The sequence below is a fragment of the Barbus barbus genome, assembly GCF_936440315.1.
Source record: "Barbus barbus genome assembly, chromosome: 31".
NCBI lineage: Eukaryota > Metazoa > Chordata > Actinopteri > Cypriniformes > Cyprinidae > Barbus > Barbus barbus.
This window is the reverse complement of record NC_136759.1, coordinates 14,948,478-14,975,002: the sequence shown is the minus strand read 5'-3', so window position 1 is coordinate 14,975,002 and position 26,525 is coordinate 14,948,478. Positions and strand designations below refer to the sequence as shown.

General features: G+C 38.7%; 1 protein-coding gene across 2 annotated transcripts in view; it reads left to right on the top strand.

The window, feature by feature from the left end:
- Positions 1 to 25,888, top strand: part of LOC306851830 (E3 ubiquitin-protein ligase CBL-like) — a 33,961-nt gene extending 8,073 nt beyond the window's left edge. Inside the window, exons 3-17 of one of the 2 annotated variants that reach the window (XR_013782536.1) lie at positions 10,068 to 10,214; positions 10,361 to 10,517; positions 16,484 to 16,605; positions 17,379 to 17,516; positions 17,641 to 17,728; positions 17,818 to 17,949; positions 18,036 to 18,260; positions 18,566 to 18,697; positions 18,869 to 19,237; positions 19,320 to 19,411; positions 20,263 to 20,415; positions 20,528 to 20,637; positions 20,725 to 20,931; positions 22,628 to 23,152; positions 23,404 to 23,859. Coding sequence is in view for 1 of the 2 variants with exons in the window: in XM_079388282.1 (XP_079244408.1) it covers positions 10,068 to 10,214; positions 10,361 to 10,517; positions 16,484 to 16,605; positions 17,379 to 17,516; positions 17,641 to 17,728; positions 17,818 to 17,949; positions 18,036 to 18,260; positions 18,566 to 18,697; positions 18,869 to 19,237; positions 19,320 to 19,411; positions 20,263 to 20,415; positions 20,528 to 20,637; positions 20,725 to 20,931; positions 22,628 to 22,899 (2,344 nt within the window). In the remaining variant the exon portion in view is untranslated. Of the gene's footprint in view, positions 1 to 10,067; positions 10,215 to 10,360; positions 10,518 to 16,483; positions 16,606 to 17,378; positions 17,517 to 17,640; positions 17,729 to 17,817; positions 17,950 to 18,035; positions 18,261 to 18,565; positions 18,698 to 18,868; positions 19,238 to 19,319; positions 19,412 to 20,262; positions 20,416 to 20,527; positions 20,638 to 20,724; positions 20,932 to 22,627 lie in introns of both variants that reach the window. The other variant, XM_079388282.1, reaches the window with a different exon arrangement.
- The last annotated feature ends 637 nt before the right edge of the window (positions 25,889 to 26,525 follow it).

The window sequence follows — 26,525 nt, the reverse complement described above, 5'->3', positions numbered from 1 at the left end:
AACGTTCAAAAAGATGTGTCAAGTACAATCTGTAGTGACCCAATAAGGTGTCAGCATTTTCCATTTGACGAAGTATTGCGTTAGGTGTTAAATCAGACCTCCGAGATCTCCGCCAGCTCTGTTCAGACGTTTCCTGAGCTAGTTCGTGTTTTTTGGAATGTCCTGCATATTAATTCAGTGTGGGAGGCAAAAGCAGAAGCAGTAAAACATGGTTCATCAGTCCTTGAATCATGTGAAACCGGTCTCTTCAAAGAATTTGAGTAGAGGTTACATTGAGTGAAGCTGGAGCTCAAGTCGTTTATCAAAGATGCAAATGAGTAGAGCATGTAAGTGGTCTGAGATCGTATCAGGCCTGTGGTTCTTCTGCTTCTCCTGCAAACACTGGGCTCGTGTGAGTGGACCGAGGAGGAATGTGTAATGCAAATAGGACCAGTCACAAGAGGAAGCGCGTAACTGAGGCCAAGACCTTACAAGTAACAGGTCGGTTGTAGAGTTTCCAGGTGTAACCTTCATTAAAACCCTCATATCATTTCTTGTTCATCTTCATATTCTCCTGCCCCAGTTTTCATTGCCTTTATACAACCTAAAAACAAGACAGTTGTTTCATTTTCATAGCACAGCCTTCCAGACCATAGATTCCAATGTATGTCATATATGAAAATCATATTCAGCAGTTCTTTTAAGTATGAAAATAATGTTTAACGGGCCTGCTAAACCTTTGAACCCAATGTAATGTGTTTTGAAATGCTTTTGGCTTACGTTTGAACTAGAATGACCCTACAATATGATTTAATAGTGGATGCTTAATTTAGAGAGCTAAAGTCCCACACATTCTCATAAGTCCTGTACATTTTCCCTCAGGAACCACAGCAGTCTGACTTGATTGTAAACATCATAAAAATGTTCATACTTTATTTTTGTCATTCTTATAATCTCACTTCCCGTAGTACTGTGGCTTCTCGTATCAGGCTGTATTATCATTTCGTGTTCATACTATTTCACTTCTCTGAAACTAGCAAAGAATTGTCAAGCTGAACATTTAGATGTTTGTAAACGTAAGAGCATTCACATGAAAACCTTTCATATGATGAGGGCCTCTTTTTGAGCTGCTTTGGTGGCAAATGCTCGAGAATCTTATCCAAAGCTTTTCCATGTTGTAAGACGCTGGAGCTTAACTGAGGGGGTGGAGGTGTTCGTATTGAGTGAGAAGAATTTAATGATTAACTCTGACACACCAGTCATACTTTGCACCACGCAGACACTGCTCTTACTGTTAACACACTCACTTCCCCTTCCTGTTTCTCTTAGGCCTCCTCAACATGCGTAGCTGAGACTAGCCAAAACCCGCCACTTCTTACACTGACAGTCTGTGGCAATTTAAACTTCACAGAATCACTTTCACCCTAGTAGTACTGAAGACTGTTATAGATCTTCATGCACTCATCGAAACAGCTTCTCTCCATCTCTAGTGTTGCCTAGGCTTGGCAAGATACCAACATTTTGACTTCAGCCTCTTTACCGCGATATTGATACTTGCTGCAAACAAACAATAGGTAAACTGATGAATATGTGCAGTACGTTTGCATATCATAGAAATATGGAAAGTAATATTTGAAGCATACTTAAGATCTTGTACAGGAAGAGTCATACGATTAACAACTATATGGAATATTTTCCCATTTAGTTGCCAAATAAATTTCCATTTGTCATAATTGAGCATGCAAATAACAGCATTTAACTTGCTTTGTTGAAGTTGATGCATCCAAATAAGAATGACACATTATTTTTTTAAGTCATGCATATAATCTAGGACAGTCTCTGTAACACATTGAATAAGATTGTAATTACTGTCATCTATTATTCAAATCCATGACTCAATTGTGCATTGACACACTTAAATGTTAACTTTGCGTTCACGCTTGACATCATACTCAATTGGCTGAACTAAAAAAGCACAATTTTATCAATACTGAAATTTTAGTTTTGAGCACTTTTCTAGTATGCCATTCAGCAAAATTTTGCAGTAACAAAGTTCCATTGTCTATTGTCAACAGTGTAGCAACGTATGAAGCACCGCTCACACAATAGTCACTTTTTTTTATAAACGGAATAACTTCCTCTTGGTCAGTGCAGCTATTTCACATGACCAACTGAACATAAGCAAAATCTGGGAACTTTTTCACCCCCACATGAAACTCCCAAATGTGTGGTTTCCTTTTGAAATGACTGGATTTTGCCTGTAAAATGTTTACAGAGCAATTATAAATGTGACTGTATCTTTAGGAATAAAAGACAGGGCAGTGGCCTCATCATCTCTCTTAAATCTTTGATCCCTGCTAGACACAAAAATGAAACTCTGTTCCAGTGTTGGAATCTTCTACCACATATTTTCTCTATTTGTCTTTCATTGCAGGGCTTCCTTATGAAGAAATGCATAGCGCTCTGATATCCATCTCTGTGAAATTGCGTGTGCTCTCAATTTAGGTAGCCTGAGGTTAGGTGTGTGCCATGCAGCTGTTGTCAATTAAGCAAACTAATTTTGGATACGCGTCCTGACAGATGTTGTATCCTGAATTATAGTAGTTGTATTAATTGTGTTGCCCTGAGATTACGCATCCACACTTTATTTGGGTCACTAAATTTGGACCGTGACTTTTCCGTACTGCTGTTTCCCTCTCCATTTAGTTTGGTTATCTTTTTATCTTATCTGCATGTCACAGGTCTGCATGAAAGGAGCATTTATAGCAATAGGGAAATGCACAGCAGATAGGTGAAGTCTGATACTTGTGCATCTGCTGTGTTTATCACGTTGAGGCGTTTTACAGTTGTGTGGCATAACTGAAATTTGTCAGCTTGTACAGAGTACAATTTCCTTTTTGTTGCAGTCACAGCTCTGTCATAAGATGTGCTGTTGTTTGTTGTGGTGAAGACGTGTCGCTCATGTTCCGTATTTAAAGTCTTAGCATCCTTCTACATGATTCTGTTAATTGTTTTGAACTTTGAAAGTGTAAATGAGATGTAGCAGAAAAAACTGGAATAGAACATTCAGAAACATTTCAGACTACATGCATATAGTCGACAGGGGAGGCCCCGCCCAACTGTGGGGGAACATTTCAAGTTTACTACAGTACCTAGTTTCCATTGATTTCGAGAGGGAAATTAATGGGAATTTACAGATGACCTAACATGCCAAAAAATTTAGTTTCTTTTACACAGCAGATAAAAAATAATTGGGGGTTTTGTTGGTGGTTTGTTTTTTGTTTTTGGTTGTTTTTTGTGTATGTTTTTAAATGTTAGTTTTTTTTTTTTCTTTTGTTTAGCGTTTTTTATTTTATTTGTTTTTGGTTGTTTTTGTTTTTCTAGTTTTGTCTTTAGTTTTTGTTTTGTTTGTAAGTTTTGTAAGTAAATCATAGGCTCACAATATAGGCTGGTGAAAAAATAAATAAACTTGTAGATGTTCACCCGTGTTTTGCGGTTTAGCTCTAATTTAAATTGAGTACCTCCTACTCTTATCAGAGGAAACCCAAGTGCCATCAAACAACACAATCAAAAGATGCTATCAAACAAGACACTTTTTTTTTTTGATAGTAAGCGCCTTTGGTCTAAAGTCTTAAAATATCATGCTGGAAGTGTAGCTCAAGGCTCACATCTGTGGGGTGTTAATTAAGCTTTCTTTGTATTAATCATTCATTGTTTAGTGAGTTATATGGTTCTCAAGGGATCACAGGAACCAACAAGCCTAAAAGCAATAGAGCTGAGCAGCCAATGCTTCAGTGTCATGAACAAAGTGATAATCACGTCTAAACTTCCGTCAAAGAGATAGTTTTGTCTGATTTTCATGAGTTAGCGCACACAGGGAGCGTTTCGGATGGAAACACTGTTAACACGTCCGAGGATTGTATTGCAGCTCGAGTTACTACGTCCTGCATCTCGCTCCACACAGAGCCTAGCCGAGCCCAGCTAAGCACGTTTGAGAGCCACACACTAGCAGTGGGACACTGTATTTATTTATGGCCTACTGAACACACTGGCAGACTGAACACTAATTGATAATGCGGCTCTCATACTCTTGCTGTGTTCTCCTCTTCTGTCTGAAGACATAGCAGAAAAAGGCATGCTTTGCCATCTCTTTTGCTTTCAAAGTTACACTTCTCTTTTTTTTCCAAGTCAAGGGTTATGTTAGATTGGAATTCAGTCTGTTCTTTAGGTCTTCCTCTAAAATACTGATCTTTTAAAGGGAAAGTTCACCTGAAAATGATTATTCTGTCATCAGTTGCTCACCGTCATGTCATTCCAAACTTGTTGGACCCCATTGACTCTTGCTTCAACACTCTTAAAAATAATGGTTGTTTATTGACATCAATGGTTCCACAAAGAACCTTTACCATCCATGGAACCTTTTCATTCCACAAAAGGTTCTTTACAGTGGAAAAAGGTTCTTTAGATTATTAAAATGTTCTTCAAAAATGGTCTTTTTAAGAACTGTTCACTGAAAGGTTCTTTGGGGAACCAAAACCTGTTCTTCTATGCCGGCATCGCTGTGCAAAACCCCCTTTTGGAACCTTTATTTTTAAGAGTGAAGGCCCAAATTTCAAGTGGCGATCTATCACTATACTGAAATTACTTATAAAACTAGCTACAGTATACTTAAAATCAAATATTGAATGTAATTAATATTACCATAAACCATACTTTACCATTCAAAGGTTTGGGGCCAATATTTCCACAAAAATATTCAACAGCACAACTGTTTTCGTCTTGGATAATAAGAAAAATTTCTTGATATTTAGAATAATTTCCGAAGGATCATGTGACTCTAAAGTTTGGAGTAATGACTGCTGAAAATTCAGGTTTGCATCACAGGAATAAATTCTATTTAAATAACATAACTTACCAACCCCAAACTTTTGAAGCTAGTGTGTGTAAAAACATAAAATAAGTTGAAAATGGAAATCAACAAATTTGTTTTTTAAATGTCTCTTTACATATTTAGTCTGGTTTTGGGAAATAATGGCATGCCACATAACCTGTCCATGTTTGTGTCCGTTTCATTTGATTAGCTTCTATTGTGTGTCAGTAACTTGTATGAGGATATATTGTTCCACCCTTTTAAAAGCCTATTTATTTTGCTATCACAGTCATGCGTGATTATATGCTTAATTGCATTATATTATTTGGATTTATTAAAATAGTCCTGCATCCCACCAGAGGACCGCTTCTCTGCAAGTCAACTCGTATGACACAATGGATGGGAATAGACAGCGTCAGGTCACCGTGAACACAATTTGTTTGTGTGAATTTGTTTTATTTAAAGGGGTGTGTGTGTGTGTGTGTGTGTGTGTGTGTGTTTGTTTGGGTTTATGACTGCTGTCACCACCACTTCCTGACAGAGATCCGGTGTGAAGCCAGTTCCGGACAGTTAAATTTGTCAAAGGGCGGCTGCTTTGACAATGAAACACTGAATCCATGATCTGTTCGCATATTCTCACAAACACAGTGTTTAGGCATAAAAATAGTGTCCAGTGGCAGAGAAAGTCACTTCCTTAGACACCTACAGGTCTAATATTTGGGGAAATGTTAGAAGTTATGGGGAAGTTGGCTTTTGAAATGTGCATTAGTTGAGCAATGCTAGTGTAAATGTGTGCAAACTGGCCCTTGTGTTTTTTTGATCATGTGGATAAATGGAGGTCAGCACTAAAGGGAGACTGAAAGGTGTGACACTTCTGGACTATAGACTCTTTGATAGTCAGCCGTGGGCACGAGCAGACCTCTCTTGCTTCCTCCTGTTGGCTTGGCTGTTTTATCATAGAAAACAGGAAACAGGAAGGGAGCAGCCAGCTGCAGGTCAAAGGTCAGGCCAAAAGAGGAGGGAAGCTGACAAAAGCACAGTATCTAGGCAGGGCTTGGCCTACAGCAACTGCAAGGAGAGGCCAGCCAACCGAGAGATTGGGGAGGAGGAGGGTTCAGATGAATTGTTTTAATGCAGGCAAACATGAAAAAGCAGTAATGAAGCACTATGGCTGTGTCCGAATTCCCATACTGAAATGCATGAACCTTGACCATTGATAAAGTAGGTTTCCTGGACATGAAGACTGATCACATTGTTTACTGATGACTTTACCCAGGTGTTGTTTTTATCACAATTTTACCACAACTTTAACCTTAGTCATATACATATTTAATGCAGTGCCAAATAAACCAATGTTGTGATATACTAGTACAGACCTATTTTTTTTTTTTTCCAGTGGAAGTTAATGTCACTGGGTAATGTTGCATCATTTTTTACAGCTAATCAATTAATTTACATTTTATGCACTGGAATTTTTTCAGAAAACAGTGTTTTCAATGATTTGTTGGCTGAATAATCAATACTGTTCATAAATCCCATCTATCACTACACCTATAATAGTAATAAGTTTCATTGTTGTTTACATTAAAACAAAAACTACAACTATAGTAAAAAAAGAAGTATATGCAGTTTTTAATTTGCTTTATTTTTAACTGCTGTGAAAGGCCTACTGTGTATTAGAAATGTATGCATATTTGAAAACATAATTGATTATAATAATAATAATAATACGCTTCATTTTTGTTTACATCGATTTAAATATGGCCTCCAGCCTGGCTTATTTTATTTTTTGTTTTGTTCCAAAATGCCTACTGTGTAGTAGAAATGCGTACGTATTTGAACACAATTGATTTTTTTTTTTTTTATAAATAATTATACATCAAATTAAACAGGGCATCCAGTCTGGCTAATTTTATTTTGTTTTATTTTATTTTTAACAATTCCTTATAGGATAGCTAGGTGTCCACTGGCTGTACAATTTTCAGCAGATGCAGTGTGTCTTTCGGATAATTGGACATGACTTATTTCTGTAAGCATTCTGTGGAGTAGGTTATGCATGCATATTATTTGTACATGGTTTTCCCTTTCTGATGTGAATTGGCCAATTCAAAGACATGTGATTGTCAGCATGATGGCTGATGAGTAATTGTTCTGAAGAGTGACGCCTCTGACTCTGGGATTAGCTGAGTGCAGCTCTCAAGCGTCGTCCTCGTACGACAGCTTTAGTGAGTGATTGAGCGAGCTCTGCTGCATGAGCCTGGGCTTTCTGTGCATCTGTGCCCTACTTAGTTTGAATCTCCTGCCGAAAGCCTCTCTTCTCCCTTAAGGTTTAAATCTACGTAAATATACAGAGCAGAACGTGTCCTGGATCTCCTTCATGCTTCACTTTATTCACTTGTGAGTGTCACTCTTTCAAGCATGCATGTGCTCACAAACATTTTGGTTATACAAAGGCCTGTAGCCTCACCGCACAAATGTCATTGGCAAAGTCCTCTTATGTGTCCTGTTGGAGAGAGGAAACATGGCACAGCTGGCTTCCCCAGAAGGCACGTTGGCACCCTTTTGCCACAAACAACTGTTCCCAGAGCCATATATAAAGAAGTATGTAAACGCAAGTTATGAAGCCAGTGGGAATTTAAGGTGTTGCAGTACATCACATTAAATATGGCATCTACCCTGTCTATTTAATTATTTATTTTTATAGCAAAGTGTTTACTGGTTGTACACTGTGCTATCCAGACTTGATGTACATATTTAGCATATTTGAATGCTACATTTTGTTTTATTATTACCTTTAATAGTAATGAAATATTATTTAAAATGTATTTTTTTATTATTATTATTATTACGAAGAAGACCAACAACTGTTTTAATAGTAGTTTTGTAAGTAAAATTTTCTCATCTATCATTTCATTTTTATTTAATTTTTATTTTTAAGCTTGAATTTTATCAGTGCATTTTGTTTGGGGCACTTTATGACCAGAGGAAGCATATGAAATGCAACACATTAGTCGAAGAAGAAACTTTTTTTTTTTTTTTTTTAATTAAGAGCCCTTCACAAAGAAGAGTTATTGCTTATGAGAGAAACAGAAACTTTTTTTTTTGCGCAAGCTATTTTTCTCACTTGCTTGCTCTCATTTCTTGTAGTTACACTCCACTCTCTTTTTTTAGTTGTTTTTTTTGTTACACCCCTTTTCTCACTTTTTTTTCTTGTAGTCTTAAGTAAGGACTCAATTTTCGGAGGTAGCTGTGGCGCTGCCACGCTCAGACTCTCTCTTGTGCATGTCAATTCCCCAGGCTGGAGCGCTTGTACAATCCCCCACTGTGCTGCCCTGTAAATTATGGCTTTCTTTCCACTTCCTCCCCCTGCCGTGCAGCACGACCCTCCCTGCTCTCGCCTGCCTGCCTTCCTTGAGCTCATGTGCCCAGAGTCGGTGGAATCAGAAAAATGCAGCAGGCATTCAGTCCTTGCTGATATGGGCCTAGCGCGCTCCCTCTCTGTGCCCGCCGGCCACAGAAATACCCAATCACCACCAAGCTCGACTCCAAAATCCGCTGATGTTTTCACATTTCTGTGCTGATTTTGGCGAAATAACTTCTATTATTGCTCTTAATGAGACACCTCATATTTCATGTTCAGATTTAAACATGGAATATCATGAAAATCTGACTCTTTCTGTGTTGTTATCAGTGCTATAATCTGGTCCCCGGTGCATCTACCAACCCAGAAAAGGAACAACCCAGTAAAAATGTTTTGTTAAGCCTTTCTCTGCAAGCTTGTGAAAAAACTCGCCACTCAAACTTTGTTCCCCTGTGCGTAGAAAGGAGATCTTATTGTAATATTACCGCCCCTTAATCTGTAAGTTTCCACCCACGGCGTCACCATTGTTGCTTGCGAAAACACAACAGCGCACCAGTTCAAACACCATGGTCAAAGTTTGAGCAAAGCATACGAACTGTTCTGTCTTTGACTCGGAGAGGAGAGCAGTGGATTTATTGATTGATTTACTGTATATTACACAGCTGCCACGCAGATCTAATATAAACATGCTATTTTTTTTCCCAGCTATTTACCTTCACGGACATAACCGACTGTTTTTTAACTCGTGTTTTTAACAAACTTGTGTCTATTTGACAGTTTAAGTGCAATAAGACATGAAAGAGAACTTAGTTTAGTACTCGTGCCGTGTAACAGCCACTTTCTGTGTGTGTGCTTTGGATGTGTGCGCTCAGAAAACCATATATCAGAAGTTTAAACTTATGTTTTTTTAAAACGCATGATTTCAGTGCAATTGCCATGATAATCAAAATCGAACCGATGTTTTTTGGCAGAGTACCTATCTGATGTACAAGCTGTAAAGACACAGCCCTAGAGACAGAGTGCGACACACATCATAATCTGAACACCACACCCACCGGGGGGGGGAAACAATCCAACATTCTCCATTGACTTTGTATTGCGGGAAGCTGCCTCCTTGTCATTTCTGACTTCTATCAAAAAACAGAACAATGTGTAAAAGCTGCTATGTGACAAGGTGTACAAGGTTAAAAATAATGAATTGTTCCTGACGCCGATTATGTTTCCCTCCAGTGGGCGCAGTTCTCAGAGTAATATCACATGTTGCGCTCTACTTTTGTGTCCTTAAATGCTTGTTTTTTTGGGTCGACAGCTTATAAAAATGTAGTTCTGGGTTTTTTAGCTTGTTTGCTGTACACCTTGTCACATAGCTTTTAGACATTGTTCTGCTTTTAGTTATAAGTCAGAAATGACAAGGAGGCAACTTCCCGCAATACAAAGTCAATGGAGAGCATTGGATTGTTTTCCCCCCCGGTGTGGGCGTGGCCTAAATGCTTTCTTTCTCTATTCTGGAAAAGGGGGCAGGGAGCAACAGCTCATTTGCATTTAAAGAGACATGAGACTGTTTCTGTTTCTGTAAGTTATTTCCGTGTTCTAGTGGTTGGTATTCAAGCCTCTTTTTTTTTTTTTTTTTTTTTTTTTTTTTATTGAAATGAATTGAATTGACAAAAGATAGTGGAGATCTGTTGTAAGTTGTATTTTCAAACTTTGAAGCGATTTTAATACAAGACAGTTACATTTAGAGACCATTTTGATGTATTGTTTCTTTACTTGATCTTAAAATGTCTGTTTATTAAATTACAGAGACCTTTTCATGGATTTATCAAACCACTCAATAAAAATAAAACTCTTCTATTTCAGACGGAACCTGACGAAATTGTCGCTGATATTCAGTCACATGCTCGCCGAGCTCAAAGCCATCTTTCCCAACGGCCTGTTTCAAGGGGATAACTTCAGAATCACCAAAGCGGATGCCGCAGAGTTCTGGAGAACATCGTTCGGGGACAAGTGAGACGCTTAATGTGTTCTTTGTTCTCGTTACAGCTTAACATGCCACATTTTCATGGAAAAACAAGAGAAATTTAACTTTTGTTTGTTAACATGCTTAAAGAACAGAAAACAGTCTAATTCTGATCACACAATCTGAATTTCAGGACCATCGTGCCTTGGAAGGTGTTCCGGCAGGCTCTGCATGAGTTTCACCCCATCAGCTCGGGCCTGGAGGCCATGGCTCTCAAATCCACCATCGACCTCACCTGCAATGACTACATCTCCGTCTTTGAGTTCGACATCTTCACCAGGCTTTTCCAGGTGCGTCATTCAATCACTCCATCACTTCCTCCAAGCACAGACTAGCTCTATTGTGCCTGAGCTCAATGTAGAGGAAGGTCTGACAATGACTATTGTTGTGTGGCTGTGGGTATGGAGGCGCTGTTTGAGTGTGCGTGTCAGTGCTGATGCTTCAGTTCTCATGGTTGAAAGCCAGCCTGAATGGAGGCCTCTTATCGCTTTTTGTAGCTCAAACAGGCTTGTCTGCACTCCTCCGAGCACACGTTTTCCTGAGAGTAGGGGGCCAGAGATGATTTGAAAGTGCCTCTGCCTTAGAAGAGAGCTGTTTGACCTATTTTAATGACAACTGCTGCTAACCTCTCTGGGATATATATTTTTTTTTTTTGCTCTAATTATATACCCTTTGAGAGCAACAATGCAGAACAGAGATGTTTGAGGTTTTTCTGTTCTTCTATTTGAATTGTGTGTACACACATTTTATTCTGGAACCGCATAATTAGTGGTATTTGCTAGAGCAAGATTACGATTACTATTGATTTGAACCAACCTCAAGTATTTAACTAGTTGATGGATGATAACCAAAGTTGACATCAGAATTGAAATCTGAATCCAAATTGAAAGTGTGTAAATTGAATCAAATAGAGAAAAGTGTATCCAACCCTTCTGTGCTACAAACATGAGTCATACTTCAGTCATGCTATTATATTAAGTTATACTTAGTTTCCACCTGTCATGTCAAAACCACTCTAAATACATGAGTGTTCACAAGTATTGGGGTGTTTTTGAAAAGTCTCTAGTGCTCAAGGCTGCGTTTGTTCAAAAATACAGTAAAAACTGTTATACTGTAAAATATTATTACAATTATTTAAAATAACATTTCCAGTTTAATATATATTTAAAATGCAATTTATTCCTGTGATGGCAAATGGTCATTACTCTAGTCTTCAGTGTCACATGATCCTTCAGAAATCATTCTATTATGCTGATTTTCTGCTTATCAATGTTGAAAACCTTTGGGTTACTTAATGTTTTTAGAAACAGTTCTACTTTTTTTCTGGCTTTGATGAATAGAATGCTCAAAACAACAGCATTTATTTGAATGTCTTTGACTGTCACTGATTACTTAAATGATTTCTTGCCAAATGTACCGCTCATTGCAACGTTCTGGCAACCATCCACAACACCCTCGCATCCTGATGACGAGTTTTGACACTCGGGTCGTTTTCAGAAAATGTAAAAATCTAGTCATGTTGATTTTTCCATGGAACAGTTGACTATTGAGATTAAAATATGAATCTATAATATAGCAGCTGTTGAATGCATCATCTGACGGCTGCTTGGCAGTGCAGTTCTGTCTATGTAATGAGCTCGTTATTCAGAGTGCTCTAGCACAGACATCTCAGCGGTCCAGAGCTTTCTCGTTCCCCTCTCTTCTCAATAGGCCATAAGCACATCTATCCTCTAATTAGCCTTCCTTACTTCACATCAGAGCTAATTTGGGAAAAAAGTGGGTCAAGATCATTTTTATGGCTGATGCAGCTATAGACCATTTCACGGACGTAAACAATAACAAAGGCGTTGGAGCGCTACTGCGCATGTCTGGTCCTGAAGCATTTCCGGTAGCGCCATTTTAAAATCTCAGATCTATAAAAACCTATAACTAGCGCAAGCGCATCCCTTTTAAGCCTAGCGAAAACGCAAGTTAGGTATTTTAAAAAAAAAAAAAATAATAATAATTACCCTTTAAATATGACAGAGAACATTAAAAGTAGTGTTCCGGACGGCTCTGATTGATGCTGTGTGCGTGTACACGAGAGATGGCGTTAAACGCGTTTCGCAGTCTGGATGCTTACAATTAACTCCTCAGAAGTTGGGATCATTTGTTTGTATGATGGATGACATCAGTCTTATGTTCGGTTAAACTGAAGCAAGACAAACAGTGTTACTTACGATCTTATCATGGTGTGTGCTAAGATGCCCGGGGAGGTTTTTGGTGGACATTTCACTTGCATTGCTGGGTCAGTCTGTATGTCTATGCGTTCATTTTTATTTGTACAGCGCTTTTCACAATACATATCGTTTCACTGCAGCTTTACTGAACATGCATGTTTATTACAATGCTAAATGAATGCTAATAAACTAAGCACTACATCCCATTATTACTGATTTCAATCGTTTTATAATGTGTGCTTAGTGTGGTCAAGTTTGTTGCTGTGGAACAGTGCGAGAATGCTCTATCTGAGCCATCATGTGGTCATAAATAAACAAGATGAATGCAGTTCAGTGTTGACTACCGTGTTTTGCATAAACCTTTATTAGGGTTTTTTTTTTTAGATAAAGTATAGCCTACATGCAGATTAATAAATGCACACACACGAGTTTATATGTGGGTATGTATGTTTTTATGCACATTTACTGTAAACACACATACAGGTAAAAAGTGTGGCCACTATTAATGTTTTTGAAATAAGTCTCCAATGCTCATCAAGCCTGCATTTAATTGATCAAAAATATAGACAAAAACAGTAATATTTTGAAATATTACAAATTAAAATAATGGTTTTCTATTTTAATATGCTTTAAAGTGTAATTTATTTCTGTGATCTGCAGCTGTATTTTCAGCATCATTACTCCAGTTATCAGTGTCACATGATCTTCAGAAATCATTCTAATATACTGATTTATAATCAATATTGGAAACAGTTGTGCTGCTTAACATGTTTATAAACTGAGATAATTTTAGTATTCTTTGAATAAAAGAACCGCATTTATTTGTAATATAAATGTTTTGTAACAACATGCACTACTGTTCAAAAGTTTGGGGTCAGTATTTATTTTATTTTTTAAGAATATGAATACATTTATTCATAATTTTTTTTTATTGATTTTAAAAAGACACTGTTAGAAAAGACTTCTATAATTTTGAAAATTCCTGTCTGGATTTAATTAATCAATCCTGTATAAAGCATCACAGGTTCCAGAAAAAAATATTAAGCAGCACAATTGTTTCCAACACTGACACTAACCAAATATCAAATCAGCACATTAGAATGATCTCTGAAGGATCATGTGACACTTAAGACTGGAGTAATGGCTGATCAAAATCCAGCTTTGCATCACAGAAATATAACGAATATTAAAACAGAAAACCGTTTGACAATATTACTGATTTTGTCTGTATTAAAAACATAAAAAATGGTAATGTGTCCAGACATTTGACCAGTACTGCATATAAACTAAAGACAGAGACTGTTTCCAGCATATTTATTAACGTGATCAATATCAAAAGCAGCAGGCTGACCATGAGCAGCTTTGAGTACTACATTGCATTTCATCCTCAAGTTCTCAAACACATCTGGGTGTTCATATGGTCACATGTGGTTTTGCACTGTCCCGTCTCCCTGTAGCACTCACTGTCTTAGCTGTCTTACATTACAGATGATGGCTTTCCTAAAGACAAAAGTAGAAATACAATTATTTTATTTAATGCACAACATTTACAAATAATACTATTATTGTTTAATACATCAGTACATGTTGGAGTTAACATTAGACAAGCATAAGTGATGACAAATGTTTACCGTTAGCTTTTGTAAACTACTGCAGTTAACCGTTTCACTATTCAACATTCAAGTTTAGAGAATACATTTCTATAATGTGTTACTCACTGCATTTATCTGCTGACAAGACAGCTAGACAACTAATGAGAACTCATATTTATTTTTTATAGCCTACATAACGCTTGCTATAAAACAGAAATAAAAGCTTGGCCTTTTTCACTTAAAAAGAATCAAAACGCTAGGCGCATATGTAAACAATGACAAAACAAAATGCTGCATCATACTTGAAGAGTTAACGTAAATAAATACAAAGAATTAGATGGAAAAAACAAGAGCTTGTCCTTACCTCAATGGAAATGTGCGCTGTATATCCTAGAGTTGCTAGTGTCTATTCTGCTTCTTCACTGCTGCAATCCAGGCGCGTTTCTCGGGCATCTAAATTAACCCTCTAATTTCCGATTATTTATAAATTAATGTTAGTTCGAGCCCAGCGGGAGCACCCAACCACCGAACTACAAGGATCTAATTTTAATTTCTACATTTTAAACAGCAGGATTAAATAAATTAATCGCAATCCCACTGTGTATCAAGCGCCTGCCGCCATTGTTTTGAACACTAACCGGAAACGTCCGTGGACCAAAGACGTCACTTCCTTATACCGCCGAATATCCGTTGAAATGGTCTATAATCAAATGCGGCCTTTTTGAAACATCTAATAATCAGGCCAACATTGACAGCATGTCATAATTCAAGTCGGTATGTTGGTCTGTCAGAGTGCTTAAAAAGGCCGTGGCATGGCTGCCTGGCCTTGTGCCCGTTCTAGTTGCAGTATAGAGCGCTTGTGCTGCACCCTACCTCAGCTTCATTCATGCAGCCAGAAATAGACCGGCTGTTTACAGAGAGCCCGCAAAGCTCTTTGACGAAGCTCCACGTAGCAAGGTCACGCTTCTCATCAGCATCTGAATGAACCCTCCCTGCTCGAGAGCCAGTCACAAGCTTTTTTTTACTCCTTCGATTCGGCAGCCTTTTGACTGTGAGTGGACTTTTGTGAGACGAATACCTCCGTATGAAAACCGGTTTTGTTTTATGTGTTTGCTCAGTGTACACAAGCATGATTATGCGTCCTGGGTTAGGGTAGTAAATACTGAAGATTTCTAATAATGATCTTGTGTAATCTGAGAGGGGAAAAGCTGGGTTGGTTGACCCATATTTGCTCTGCAGCTATTTGACATTAGTGTCAGGGGGCATTTCAGCTGATGCACAATGCATTTTGAAAATGTGTGAATGCAGCCCGCTCTGAGGTGACGGAAACTACTTCTTCACAGAAACTGTGCCGGAGCCACTACTTAACCTGTCGTGTCCACAAACAAACATGGTGCATCGTGGTCTTTGCTTAGTCTAATTGATACATTTATTTAGCAAGGATGCATCAAACAGTCCTGAGAGAACTTTTCTCGTTTCTTTTCATCAAATAGATGAAACAGCTATAAAACAGTTATTTTAAATTTGAATAATGTTTTACAACATTACTTTTAATCAAATAAATGCAGCCTTGATGAGATTTCTTTCAAAAACAAAGCTACAGAGTATGTAATCACAAGCTGACATTGATTTAACGGTCAAAACTGATTTAAATTTCAAATATATAAATAAAATTATATTAGGTTCATGGCAGTCATTAGAACTGTGGTGTATGTCGACTGAATGCATACTGAATTACACACTTCCAGTGTAGTCAGTCTGTTTATAACTTTCAATTTGAGCTCTGCGATTCTTACTCCGGCTGATAAAATGGCTTTCAAAGAAAAAAACAAAGAACACTAGTCCGTTTTTATAGGCCGGGAAGTGAGTTTTTGCTTTGACATCTTTAGACAGAGAAATTTGCGTAAGGGCAAGCTGTTGATCAGTGTCAAACCACTTTTTTAAAAAAGGAACGTCAAATTCTCAGAAGTGTTTATCAGTGAGAGGAAGTGCTAGTTTTGCCTGAGGAAGATGCCATGAACACATGGGCAAAGTCATTTTAAAAATACTTCTTAAATAACAATTATCATCCTAAACTAGAATGTCATCTGCTCATTTGATGTAGCCTATAGATTATATCAAATGAGCACATTACGGTGTTATTCTCAGAAGTACTTTTAATGGACTTCATTCATGTGTGAGATATATATATATATATTATACACTTGCCATTTGTCTCTATTGATAAAAACTGTGTCTGTGAACAACAGTCCTGTGGTTTCGGATGAGCTTTAGAAAGGGATTTTGAAATTTGTCAGTATATGTCACTAGATGTGGTTTCACATTGGCATCTTTGCTGTCAGGTGTAATCTGTATACATGCCACTGCATTCATAGTATGAATGGTGTTTTGGGGGGGGGGGGGGGGCTATGCATGTTATTTTTCATTTTTTTTTTTTTAATATAGCCATGGTCATCACTGCTAAGAAACTGGAACAGCCTGGCAGTGACTCATCCGGGCTACATGGCCTTTCTCACCTATGATGAAGTCAAAGCTCGTCTGCAAAAATTCATCCACAAGCCCGGCAGGTAATGCAAACACCGCACACGTCACTGTTAAAGGGATAGTAAACGCAAAAATAAAAATTCACCTAGTCATTTGTATAATGACTTATGTCGTTCTAATCGTAAATTAGTATTTTTCTTCGAAATAACAAAAAAAATATGATTTTATTTTATTTTTATTTTTTATTATTAATATTTTCTTACATTTTTATTATTTTGTTTTATTTTCTAGTCATTTTGTTTTATTTTCTAGTCATGGTCAATTACTTTTTTTCATCAAAACGACACGTCATTTTATTTTATTTTATTTTTTATTTATTAAGTCATTGGAAATGGGACAACAAGAGGGGAATGATGGTAGAATTACATTTTTATGGTCAGCTATCTATTTAGTCCCAGTACTCAAGGATCTTGGTGTCTTGGGCTTCGGCCATTCACGCAAGTCTTTTTTTAATTCCGATGTTTTCAAGTCATCAGCCTTGTCACAGCAGCATTATCTGCGACTCTTACATAAACAGTGACAGGACTTACATGAGACAATGCACCATTAGTTGCTTGAATCCCCACTCTAAGTGGCCCGAAGGACAGCATGGTACCTCCCATCAATAGATGTATTGTAAAAGTACCATGATGTCACAAGCGCTCTCAATTCAAAGAAAGCAATCATATGACCATCCGTAATGCAATAAAACACGTTTCTCAGCGATGGCTTGATCTGACACTGTTAGATTGTCCTGTTTCTTTTATCTCATGTCATAAGTGTTTCTTGTAACAGTCAACTTTTCTCTTGGTTACAGCTATATCTTCAGGCTGAGCTGTACGCGGCTTGGCCAGTGGGCTATTGGTTACGTCACAGCTGATGGCAATATCTTACAGACTATTCCTCATAACAAACCCCTCTTCCAGGCCCTCATCGATGGCTTTAGGGAAGGATTGTAAGGCAACACAGCAGCTCAGTCTAAAACTCACTTTTAAAATATTTAGATGTGTAATAAAGCATCAGGTGTAACACTTCACCTCCCTCAGTGTGTCTTACAGACTGACTTTATTCCCATTTAGCTACCTTTTCCCTGATGGCCGCACACAGAACCCTGACCTCACAGGGCTGTGTGAGCCCTCACCTCAAGACCATATCAAAGTCACACAGGTCTGTTTTTTATTGTCTCAGTCAGATACCTAAATATATCTAGTGTTTTGGATAATCTGTGTGACCCTCTTTTTTTTCTTCGCTTACAGGAGCAATATGAGCTCTACTGTGAGATGGGTTCTACTTTCCAGCTGTGTAAGATCTGTGCTGAGAATGACAAGGATGTGAAGATCGAGCCCTGCGGCCACCTCATGTGCACTTCCTGTCTCACAGCCTGGCAGGTAAACCTGAAGAACTTTCAGCTGTCCATTAGTCTGGATACGCGTGTATTTTCCTCACTCTTGGTTTATTTTCTCACTTTTTTTAGGAGTCAGAAGGCCAGGGCTGCCCGTTCTGTCGCTGTGAAATTAAGGGCACAGAACCCATCGTCGTTGACCCATTTGATCCCAAGGATCCCAATAGTGGAAGCTCCTACGGAGGCTGCAGGAGCATGTTTGGGGCCGAGGGAGCCCCTTCGCCCAGCTACGACGATGACGATGATGATCGCTTGGAGGACTCTCCTTTCATGATTAGCAAGCTGGTTGGTGCTAAAGTAAGAACAACTTTATCTCATTATGAGTTTATGGACCATTCTGCTTTGCTAAACCTTCATAAAGACATCTCAACCTCAGCATTGATTCAGCTGTCATCTGCCTCAGTAAATATTATTTTTGTAATGTGTTCTAGGCTCCTGTTTTGAAGTTTAATATAGGAATTCCTTCAAATCCAAACCAAATAAATTTTTCCTGCAGACACTTCAGTATTACTCAGCTCGAAATTGTGGTAAAGGGTCAGAAATGTTGGCGTGAGTATTTAGCGTCAGTATAGCTGTATGCTGAATGGTTTGGCTTGTTTCAGGTGGAGAGGCCGCCCTCACCGCTGTCAGCTGCTCCTCAGCCCGTTGTTCCCCCAGTACCACCTCGGCTGGATCTGCTTCCTCTCAGACCCACCAACCCTCCCGGGGCCTCTAGTCCAGGCGCCACATCCAAGGTAAATGCACTAGCATGGAATGTTTCGCCAAGTTTTTCACCCTCAGTACCTCAGTTGGAATGTATTAAGCATTCTTTTTAAACCCTTCACAAGCAAAATTCTGAGTTCGGATTAGACGAGCGCTTCTTGATGTTCAGTTTTTAATATCTGGTTTATTCCTCCCATCCCCAGGCCCCATCCCATCACAAGGACAAGCCGTTACCGCTGCCCCCAGTCCTTAGGGATCTGCCGCCACCTCCTCCCCCAGACCGACCACACCCAACCGGATCAGACAACCGGCTCCCGAGACGTCCTCTCCCCAGTACGCCTGAAGAACCTACTCGGGACAAACTGCCTCCTGCCCCACCTAACCGCAACATGCCGGACTGGAACTCCCGGCCCGTACCCAAAGCTCCATCGCAGCCACCAGCAAGTGGAGACTCCCGTGGGTCTCGAGAACTCTCAAATAGACTCTCTCTGCCTCTCCAACTGCCCTCCACGCTCGACGCCAGAGCAGAAGGCCTGAGGAACAACGCCCCCGCCAGCCTCGACCACCAGCTGGTGAGGACGCACATGCCATATTTACACATTGACAGAAGCCTAATCTGAACTTTTATCTCACTTTAATTTGCTTCATGTGCAGAGTTTCGCATCATCCAATCCTGGTTCAGATTACGACAGCCCGAAAGTAAAGCCATCTGCCTCGGCTAATGCCATCTATTCCTTGGCAATCAGGTAGGTGCCATTGAGCTGATATCGTACACAAAAGAGTAGAGCAGCACAAACTACTGCATATCGAAAGAAACTCGAAAATTGCACTTAATGCAATAGTTAATAACTTAGTGCTGCTTTCAGAGTGAAGTGTGGCACTATGTTCATTTACATGTGTGAAACAAGCTGCTCTGAGAAGCTGAAACATTGTGTCATGAGCTGTTTGTGTAAAAAAACAGTACCAAGCTTAATACTGAAACTGGCAATAAATAATTTATTCACTTGCAAACCTTAAAATTATGCTTTCACTTTTGAAAAAAAAATAGGATGCAAATATTAGAATTGTAATTTTACAATTGCACTATAAATAAAATTATTTTACTTGTGTTAAATACAATTATTCCGATGCATTTTATTTTTTATCACAATTTTATACACATTTTATAGTCATATTAACGGAGTCAAAAACAGTTTTATTGTGGACAATGAAAAAAGAGATTCTGAACTGTGTTCACTTTATGGTTACTAAAAGAGGTTTGAGTTTGTTCTTGTAAAAAAGTGTAAACACCCAGATTTAGTTTTTTTTCCTCAAATCATTTAACCCTAAAAGGATTGTTTGCACTCAAAAAGTCTCCAGATGAAGTTCAGCTTCCAAATTTATATTTCCTGTGCAGATACACAAAATCACAAAGTAAAATCACCATTCTAGAATTAATTGTTTCCAAACTGAGCTATTCAAGTCACCTGGTGAAATTTGTCTCAGTGTCTGTTTGTTCCAATATCATAAAAGCACCCCCTCACTTCCTACACTGACTCTGAACCTGTTAGTAAAGCAAGCAGTGACATGTGTGTTGACTCTTTCTCTGTGCTGACAGGCCTCTCCCTGCAGTCAAAGCTCAGACCGGGGAGGACACCTGTGAGAACGATGAGGAGTCGGAGTACATGACTCCATCCTCTCGACCAGTGCTGCCCTCTGCTGCAGGGGAAGCTGTGCCTAGACCACCTCCTCCACTTTCTCTCAGTCCCAGGTAAACTTGTTTTAGCAGACATGGAGGTGTAAAACTCCAAGAGACACTGAATAGACTACACATAGATATCAGATCTCTTTCAGTGTACTGACACTCGTGTTTCCCTCTGTAGGAGTATGCTCAATGAAATGGAGTCAGAAAGCCCACAGATGTACGAAGCCATGTACAACATCCAAGCCCAGGCCCTTACTGCCTCTGCACCACATCAGGCCAGAGACTCAGGTACTGTGATGTTTAAAGCTCTTCGTTATACAGGCAGTGTGCTAGTGTGTTCTGAAAGGTGTAATATTGTATTTCTTGATTGTTTAGATTACTCTGAATTGCCTCCTTTGACCTGCTCTAATGGCCCGAGGGACCCTGTTGGTGCATGTGGTGAGGAGGAAGAGGAGAACAGTTATGACTATCCCAAGCCCCATATACCCATCAACCTCGCCCGACGCACGCTTTCAGATATTAACCCTACATCCTCAGCCTTCAGCCGCCTTTTCATGGACAGCGAGCTTGGAGCGGCAGCAAGTAAGTTATACTGATTGTTATTTTAGTTAATGTTATATTACTATTTATGCTTATTATTTATATACTCTTTATGTAAATAATAAGGATATAATATATACTAGTACATTGTTTTATAAGTTTATGAACTATAGTTTTTTTTTTTTAAATTTAGCTTGTATATTTACAGTCAGTCAAGTATGTCCAACCTTTTGATTTCTATGGAAGTCAATATTTTTACATTTATTTACATAGCAAATATTGCACTACCATTTCCTTTTTCCGCCTATATTTATTTTAGATCATATTTCAACCCCATGAGAGTGTCATGGCTAGGGCTGGGTATCGTTCAAAAATTTTCGATATCGATACCGATACCTTGAGTTCGATACCGGTTCCTGAACGATACTTTTTTCGATACCAGTTTTATGAAATCAGTTTTAATAAGATTACATTATCTCAAAAAACTATTTTTTTTTAGCTTGTTGATATTTATACAGACTCAAAGCCTCATCTCCTGAGCCACTGCACAAAAGGAACAAAATATATCCAACACAATAAATAAATAAATAAATAATTTTAATAAAGTTCAAATAGTTTTCAGTTTACACATCTGTTAGGCTACGTTTACATTAGTGTGTGTTCATTTTAAAACACAAAGCTCAGACAGAATCATCATTTCTAGGTTGTTAAAGACTTCAAGAAATTTTAAATCTTCATCCACTTTCATGAGTGGGTGTTTTATTTTCTTTCACCATATATTTTATTGTTATTAAATTCTGGTGTAGTATGTCTAATTATTTGAATGCATAATAACAACTTAGTTTATTTAAATTTATTCTTAAAATAGCCTTATGAAATGTTTTATTTTTCCTCAGAAATTCTGTGTTCTGTATCTGGTTTTCAAATGAAGACATAAAACATTAATTTAATTTCTCTTTAAATTATTGAAAATCAAAGTTTATTTATTTTGGCAAACAAAGGGGGGTTACTATTAAAATTAAAACATGGAATAACTGTTGTGTGATCATTACTAAAAAAAAAAAAAAGTTTTAATTTTAATAGTAGCCTAGTATTAGCAGTGCTGTCTGCTGAACAATATTAATATATTTCTGCCGCAGTGTCTTCAAAGTTAAACCTAACTTTTATTTTGACGGGTTGTCTGGAATACCTTTACAGTTCTGTTTGTATATGATATGATGCTAGTTTTACTCGAATCAAACGGTAAAATGCTCATGAAGTGACTCTCAGAGCAGGTCTGGCGATGTTGTTCATGTGTTTATGTCCTCATTTAGAGAGGCGGCAGACGCTGAAATGACCGCGAGCGTCACGCGCGCTTCAGTCTGTGTATAATAAACAAACAGCGCGATTTAAAGAGCAGACTGCTCCGTGCGCTTTCGAAACGCTTTTGCGGAGGTCAAACACTGATCAATCAGCGCCGCGCCGCTTCTAGTCAAACACACCTAGTGCTGCAGGATTATTGGCTCACTGACGGTGATGAGATTAACCCCTTAGGTATCGAAATTTGGTACCGAACGACAAGACGTTTTTCGATACTCGGTAGTATCGAGGCAATTCGGTCGGTGCCTAAAAAGTATCGAACTCGATACCCAGCCCTAGTCATGGCTTCCTTATTTTAGAACTGCACCTGCAGTATGGTCATTATCTCAGACTTCAGTGTTTATATATTGACATTGTTTTTATTCTACATTGTCTTCAGCAGTCATGGACCCCACTGAAGCCCCCGAGCGGCCTCCTAAGCCTCTACCCCGTCGCATTAACTCAGATCGCAGGCCCAGCCCGGTTCCCCCCGGAGCAAGCCCAGGGCCCAGCCAGCAGATCAGCAGCGAGATCGAGCACCTCTTGAGCCAGGGCTACACCCATCAGGACATCCAAAAAGCCCTTATGATTGCACAGAACAATATCGAGATGGCCAAGAACATCCTGAGGGAGTTTGTGTCCATCCCTTCCACTGCACATATCTTAACATAACGAAACTTCTCCGAGCATCCAGTCGCGGCCCGGCCACGCTCGTCACGCATTCATCTAGACTCCAGAAGAAAAGAGCGCAAACTTGCACTCTACCTCTAGCTCAAGTGACGGCGAGAGACACTTTCTCCGTAACACTTCTCGGATTCTCTGTCCTCCGTGCGTGCAAAAGAGCGAGGGGTTCGTTGCGGCCACTTCTTCAGCTTGAAGGCAACGCATGTCCCCCTAAGGACAAAAACAAAAAAGACAAAAACATGTATGTGTTTATATATGATTTAATATATAAATCAGAATATTGAGTATAGTTAATATATACACATGTATGTTGGAGAGGTTCAGCTGCAGAGATCAGGGTGAGTGAAGTATTAGGCCTCGGCGTTCGGATAGCTAAAGGGAGTTGATCAGCAGACTGCAGCTGAGCATTTTCTGGTGTGAAAAATGGCCTTTACTTGTTGCTTCGGTACATTTTGTTTTCAAGTGTGTGATTTTAATTTTTCTTCTTTCTAGTAGCATGCCGTACATGTCGGTCCCCACAGCGCAGTCGCCTGTTTCCGCTCAGCCCAAAGCAACCCGTTCTCCGCTTGACCTTGACCTCCAGGGTACTGTTTTTTTTATTTTGGGGGGGGGGGGGGGTTTACACGCATGGTGGCGGCTGGCATCGGAAATGGCATCGGAAATCCGTCAGCCTTGTTATATCTGTGTAGCATTACTGTAACTGTACTGTACCATGAATTCACTTCCCAAATGTTTTAAGGACAGCCAGTCTTTCAGATTCCCAGTAGGAACGTGCTGATGAAGGGTACACGCGTCTGATGTCAGGGGACATGTAATTTGTTTGCTCTAATCTAAATATGTCATTAATATGGTGGTCTCCGACTTTTGTGAAGTAGTGTGTTTACTAAAGATAGTGTTCTCTAACAGATAAAGGGCGAGAGGTTGGACACAAAGTGAATCTGCTTAGTTAAAAAAAAAAGAAAAAGAAGAAAAAAAAAAAGTATTTGCTTAAAAAGGTCCAAGGACTGGCCAAGTTTCTGTATTCGGAGGGGACTGAAATCACTCTTGGGGAGGTTCGGACTCTTATGAAGCTGTTCATCTTAGAAACCATTTAATTTGATCACCTTAATATATTGTTATTATTAATGTTTTTTTTTTTTTGATTTATTGTTATTAATACAGAAGTGCTTTACTGCTGCTATTATTGTTAGTGCTAAACAATTAAGCCTTAAATGTACATTTGTGAATACTGTGTTTAACCCATTTTAAAGTGACAGTATCGGTTGTGTGTGATTTGGTAATGTAGCATACTTGAAATAAGAAGCAACTTACTTGCGCAGATGTGAGCCCAACTGATTTGTTCAGTCTGTGTGTGTGTGTGTTAGTGTGTGTGCATGGGACATCTTGTTTTCATCCAGGTACGTTGCGTTTTGCTTGAAATACATGCGTTTTTGTTTATCGAAATGGTGAAATGTGTCACGGGGCTCATCGCAGAAGGCCTTATTTCTGTTCTTTCCTTGTCCCACGAGGCTTTGGTGTTCAGCCTGTCACCGATTTGATCGCTCTTTCAGCGGCAGCCCTGTTCAAGCCATGATCGCAGTGCCCATAGTCTGCCTGCTGTTAGGGAGAGGGTTCTTCCCAATCTCCCCTTTGTACTCAGGAATACCGTATATTTCAACAGAATCTACATTAGTGACTCCGTACTTTAAAACCAGTGCAAGACTGTCTCGTTTTCAGGGTGAACACAATGTTAGACTACTATCTCAATGACATCAGCATCAAATTAATTAATTCTGCCTTCCTTAAAGGGATAGTTCACAAAAAAATGAAATTCTGTCATTAATTACTCGCCCTCATGTCGTTCCAAACTTGTTTTGTCCATACAGTTAATGTCAGTGGGGTCCAAAACAAAATTGGTTCCCTTTGACTTCTATTGTATGCATTAAAAACTCATTCTTCAAATTTGTAATTCACAAAAGAACGAAGGTCATTTGGAGTGACTTAAGTGATAATAAATGTCATCGTTTTCATTTTTGGGTGAACTGTGCCTTTAATATTTCCAGTTATTTTTTGTTATTGCACCAGCACATTTGAATGCACCAGTAATACATTAAAGTGAGTTTGAGTCTCTCATGTGGGACTGGAGGACTCATGATTGATGTCGCCGACATCAAAACTGGCCCAATTTTAGATTCTACTAGCCCCTAGTGTTCTTGAGTGTTGCACGGGGATTGCAGGTACTTCCACGTCTCAATCTTGTAGGTACACATGCGACCTTGAGAGCTTACGATCAGGCGAGCTGGTTAGTTTAAGTTGTAGGCTGTTAACTCATGGTTTGTAGATTCTGTTGCCTTGAAGCATATGATGGTTTAATACTGTTTGTTTGTTTTTTTACTGCACCATATGAAGTTTAGAGATGAGACGGTGATACTTTTTTTTTTTTTTAATCATTTCATTTTACTGTACTACTATTTCTTGATAATGATGTGTGATGGATGTGTGTAAGGTTGTTTGTACAATATTTGGCACAGTGTACCAATTTGTGCTATGATACTGTCACTTTAAAATCAAGCGTGTAATGTTACTTATACATAGAATACGTGGAAATGGCAATGTTTATTTCATTTTTGCATTCCTGTACATGTCAGAATTTTATTTTTGTTTACTGATGTGAATATTACTGTGAGCAGTGCCATATGTTTAGATATGTCCATAATTTTTGTTCTGCTACCCGGAAAAAAAGGCCTTGTTTAGTGTAAAGAGTGAATGATTTCCCTCATGAATTTTTGGAAAACGTTTCTATTGTCGTTAAACGCTTCTTTGGCTTGGTCTGTGGCATCCTAGTGAATATCTGTGTTTACTGGAATGTCTCGAATCAGATCACAAGAGGGAGCTCGCTCCTCATTTTGCCATAACTTGCCTGAGTATTTCAGGGTTTCTTTCTTTGTGCTAATTCTCATATCACTTTGGAAGTATGCACAGCGCTATACTGTTAATTAAAACAATAGAACAAACATCATGGCCACAGTGTCTGGCTTAAAGCTTAAAGTCTTTTTTTGTCTGTGTGTCTGTTATACAAGTTAGTTTTTTTTTTTTTTTTTTTTTTTCTTCTGACTAGTTTTAATCCAAACCTTTTCTTGGGAATATAGTTTTAATCGAAAGTCACCTCATAGTTTCACTTGGTATCACTTGGCTTTTTTCATGATTGACATTATCCTTCAGGATGGTAATTTTTGGATGGAAAACAGCTGAAAACAAGTAACATTATTAGTAGCTAATGGATGGAATGAAAAGTTCAAGTACTGAAACTTGACCAGAACACATTTCTGGAAGTCTGGTATAGCCTGTCCTTTTATAGAAGTACTTCGCCATGCCAGAACTGGGCCTGGCTCTGTACTGTATAGGGGACTGCGTTCACACAGAACGCGTTTTTGCATTCGACTTCGATGCTTTTCTATTGTTTTCGATGTTAAACGCATGCTTGAACGTTTCGCGTCTTTTGCAGCCTTTGATCTCACGTCTATAATGCGGCACTCATGTTATAAGTACAACTTAAAATAAATAAAACGCGACTCTAAACTTTAGTTTTGTTGTTTTTGTACTCTACTCACGTTTTTCGATGCAAAGCCGCGTTC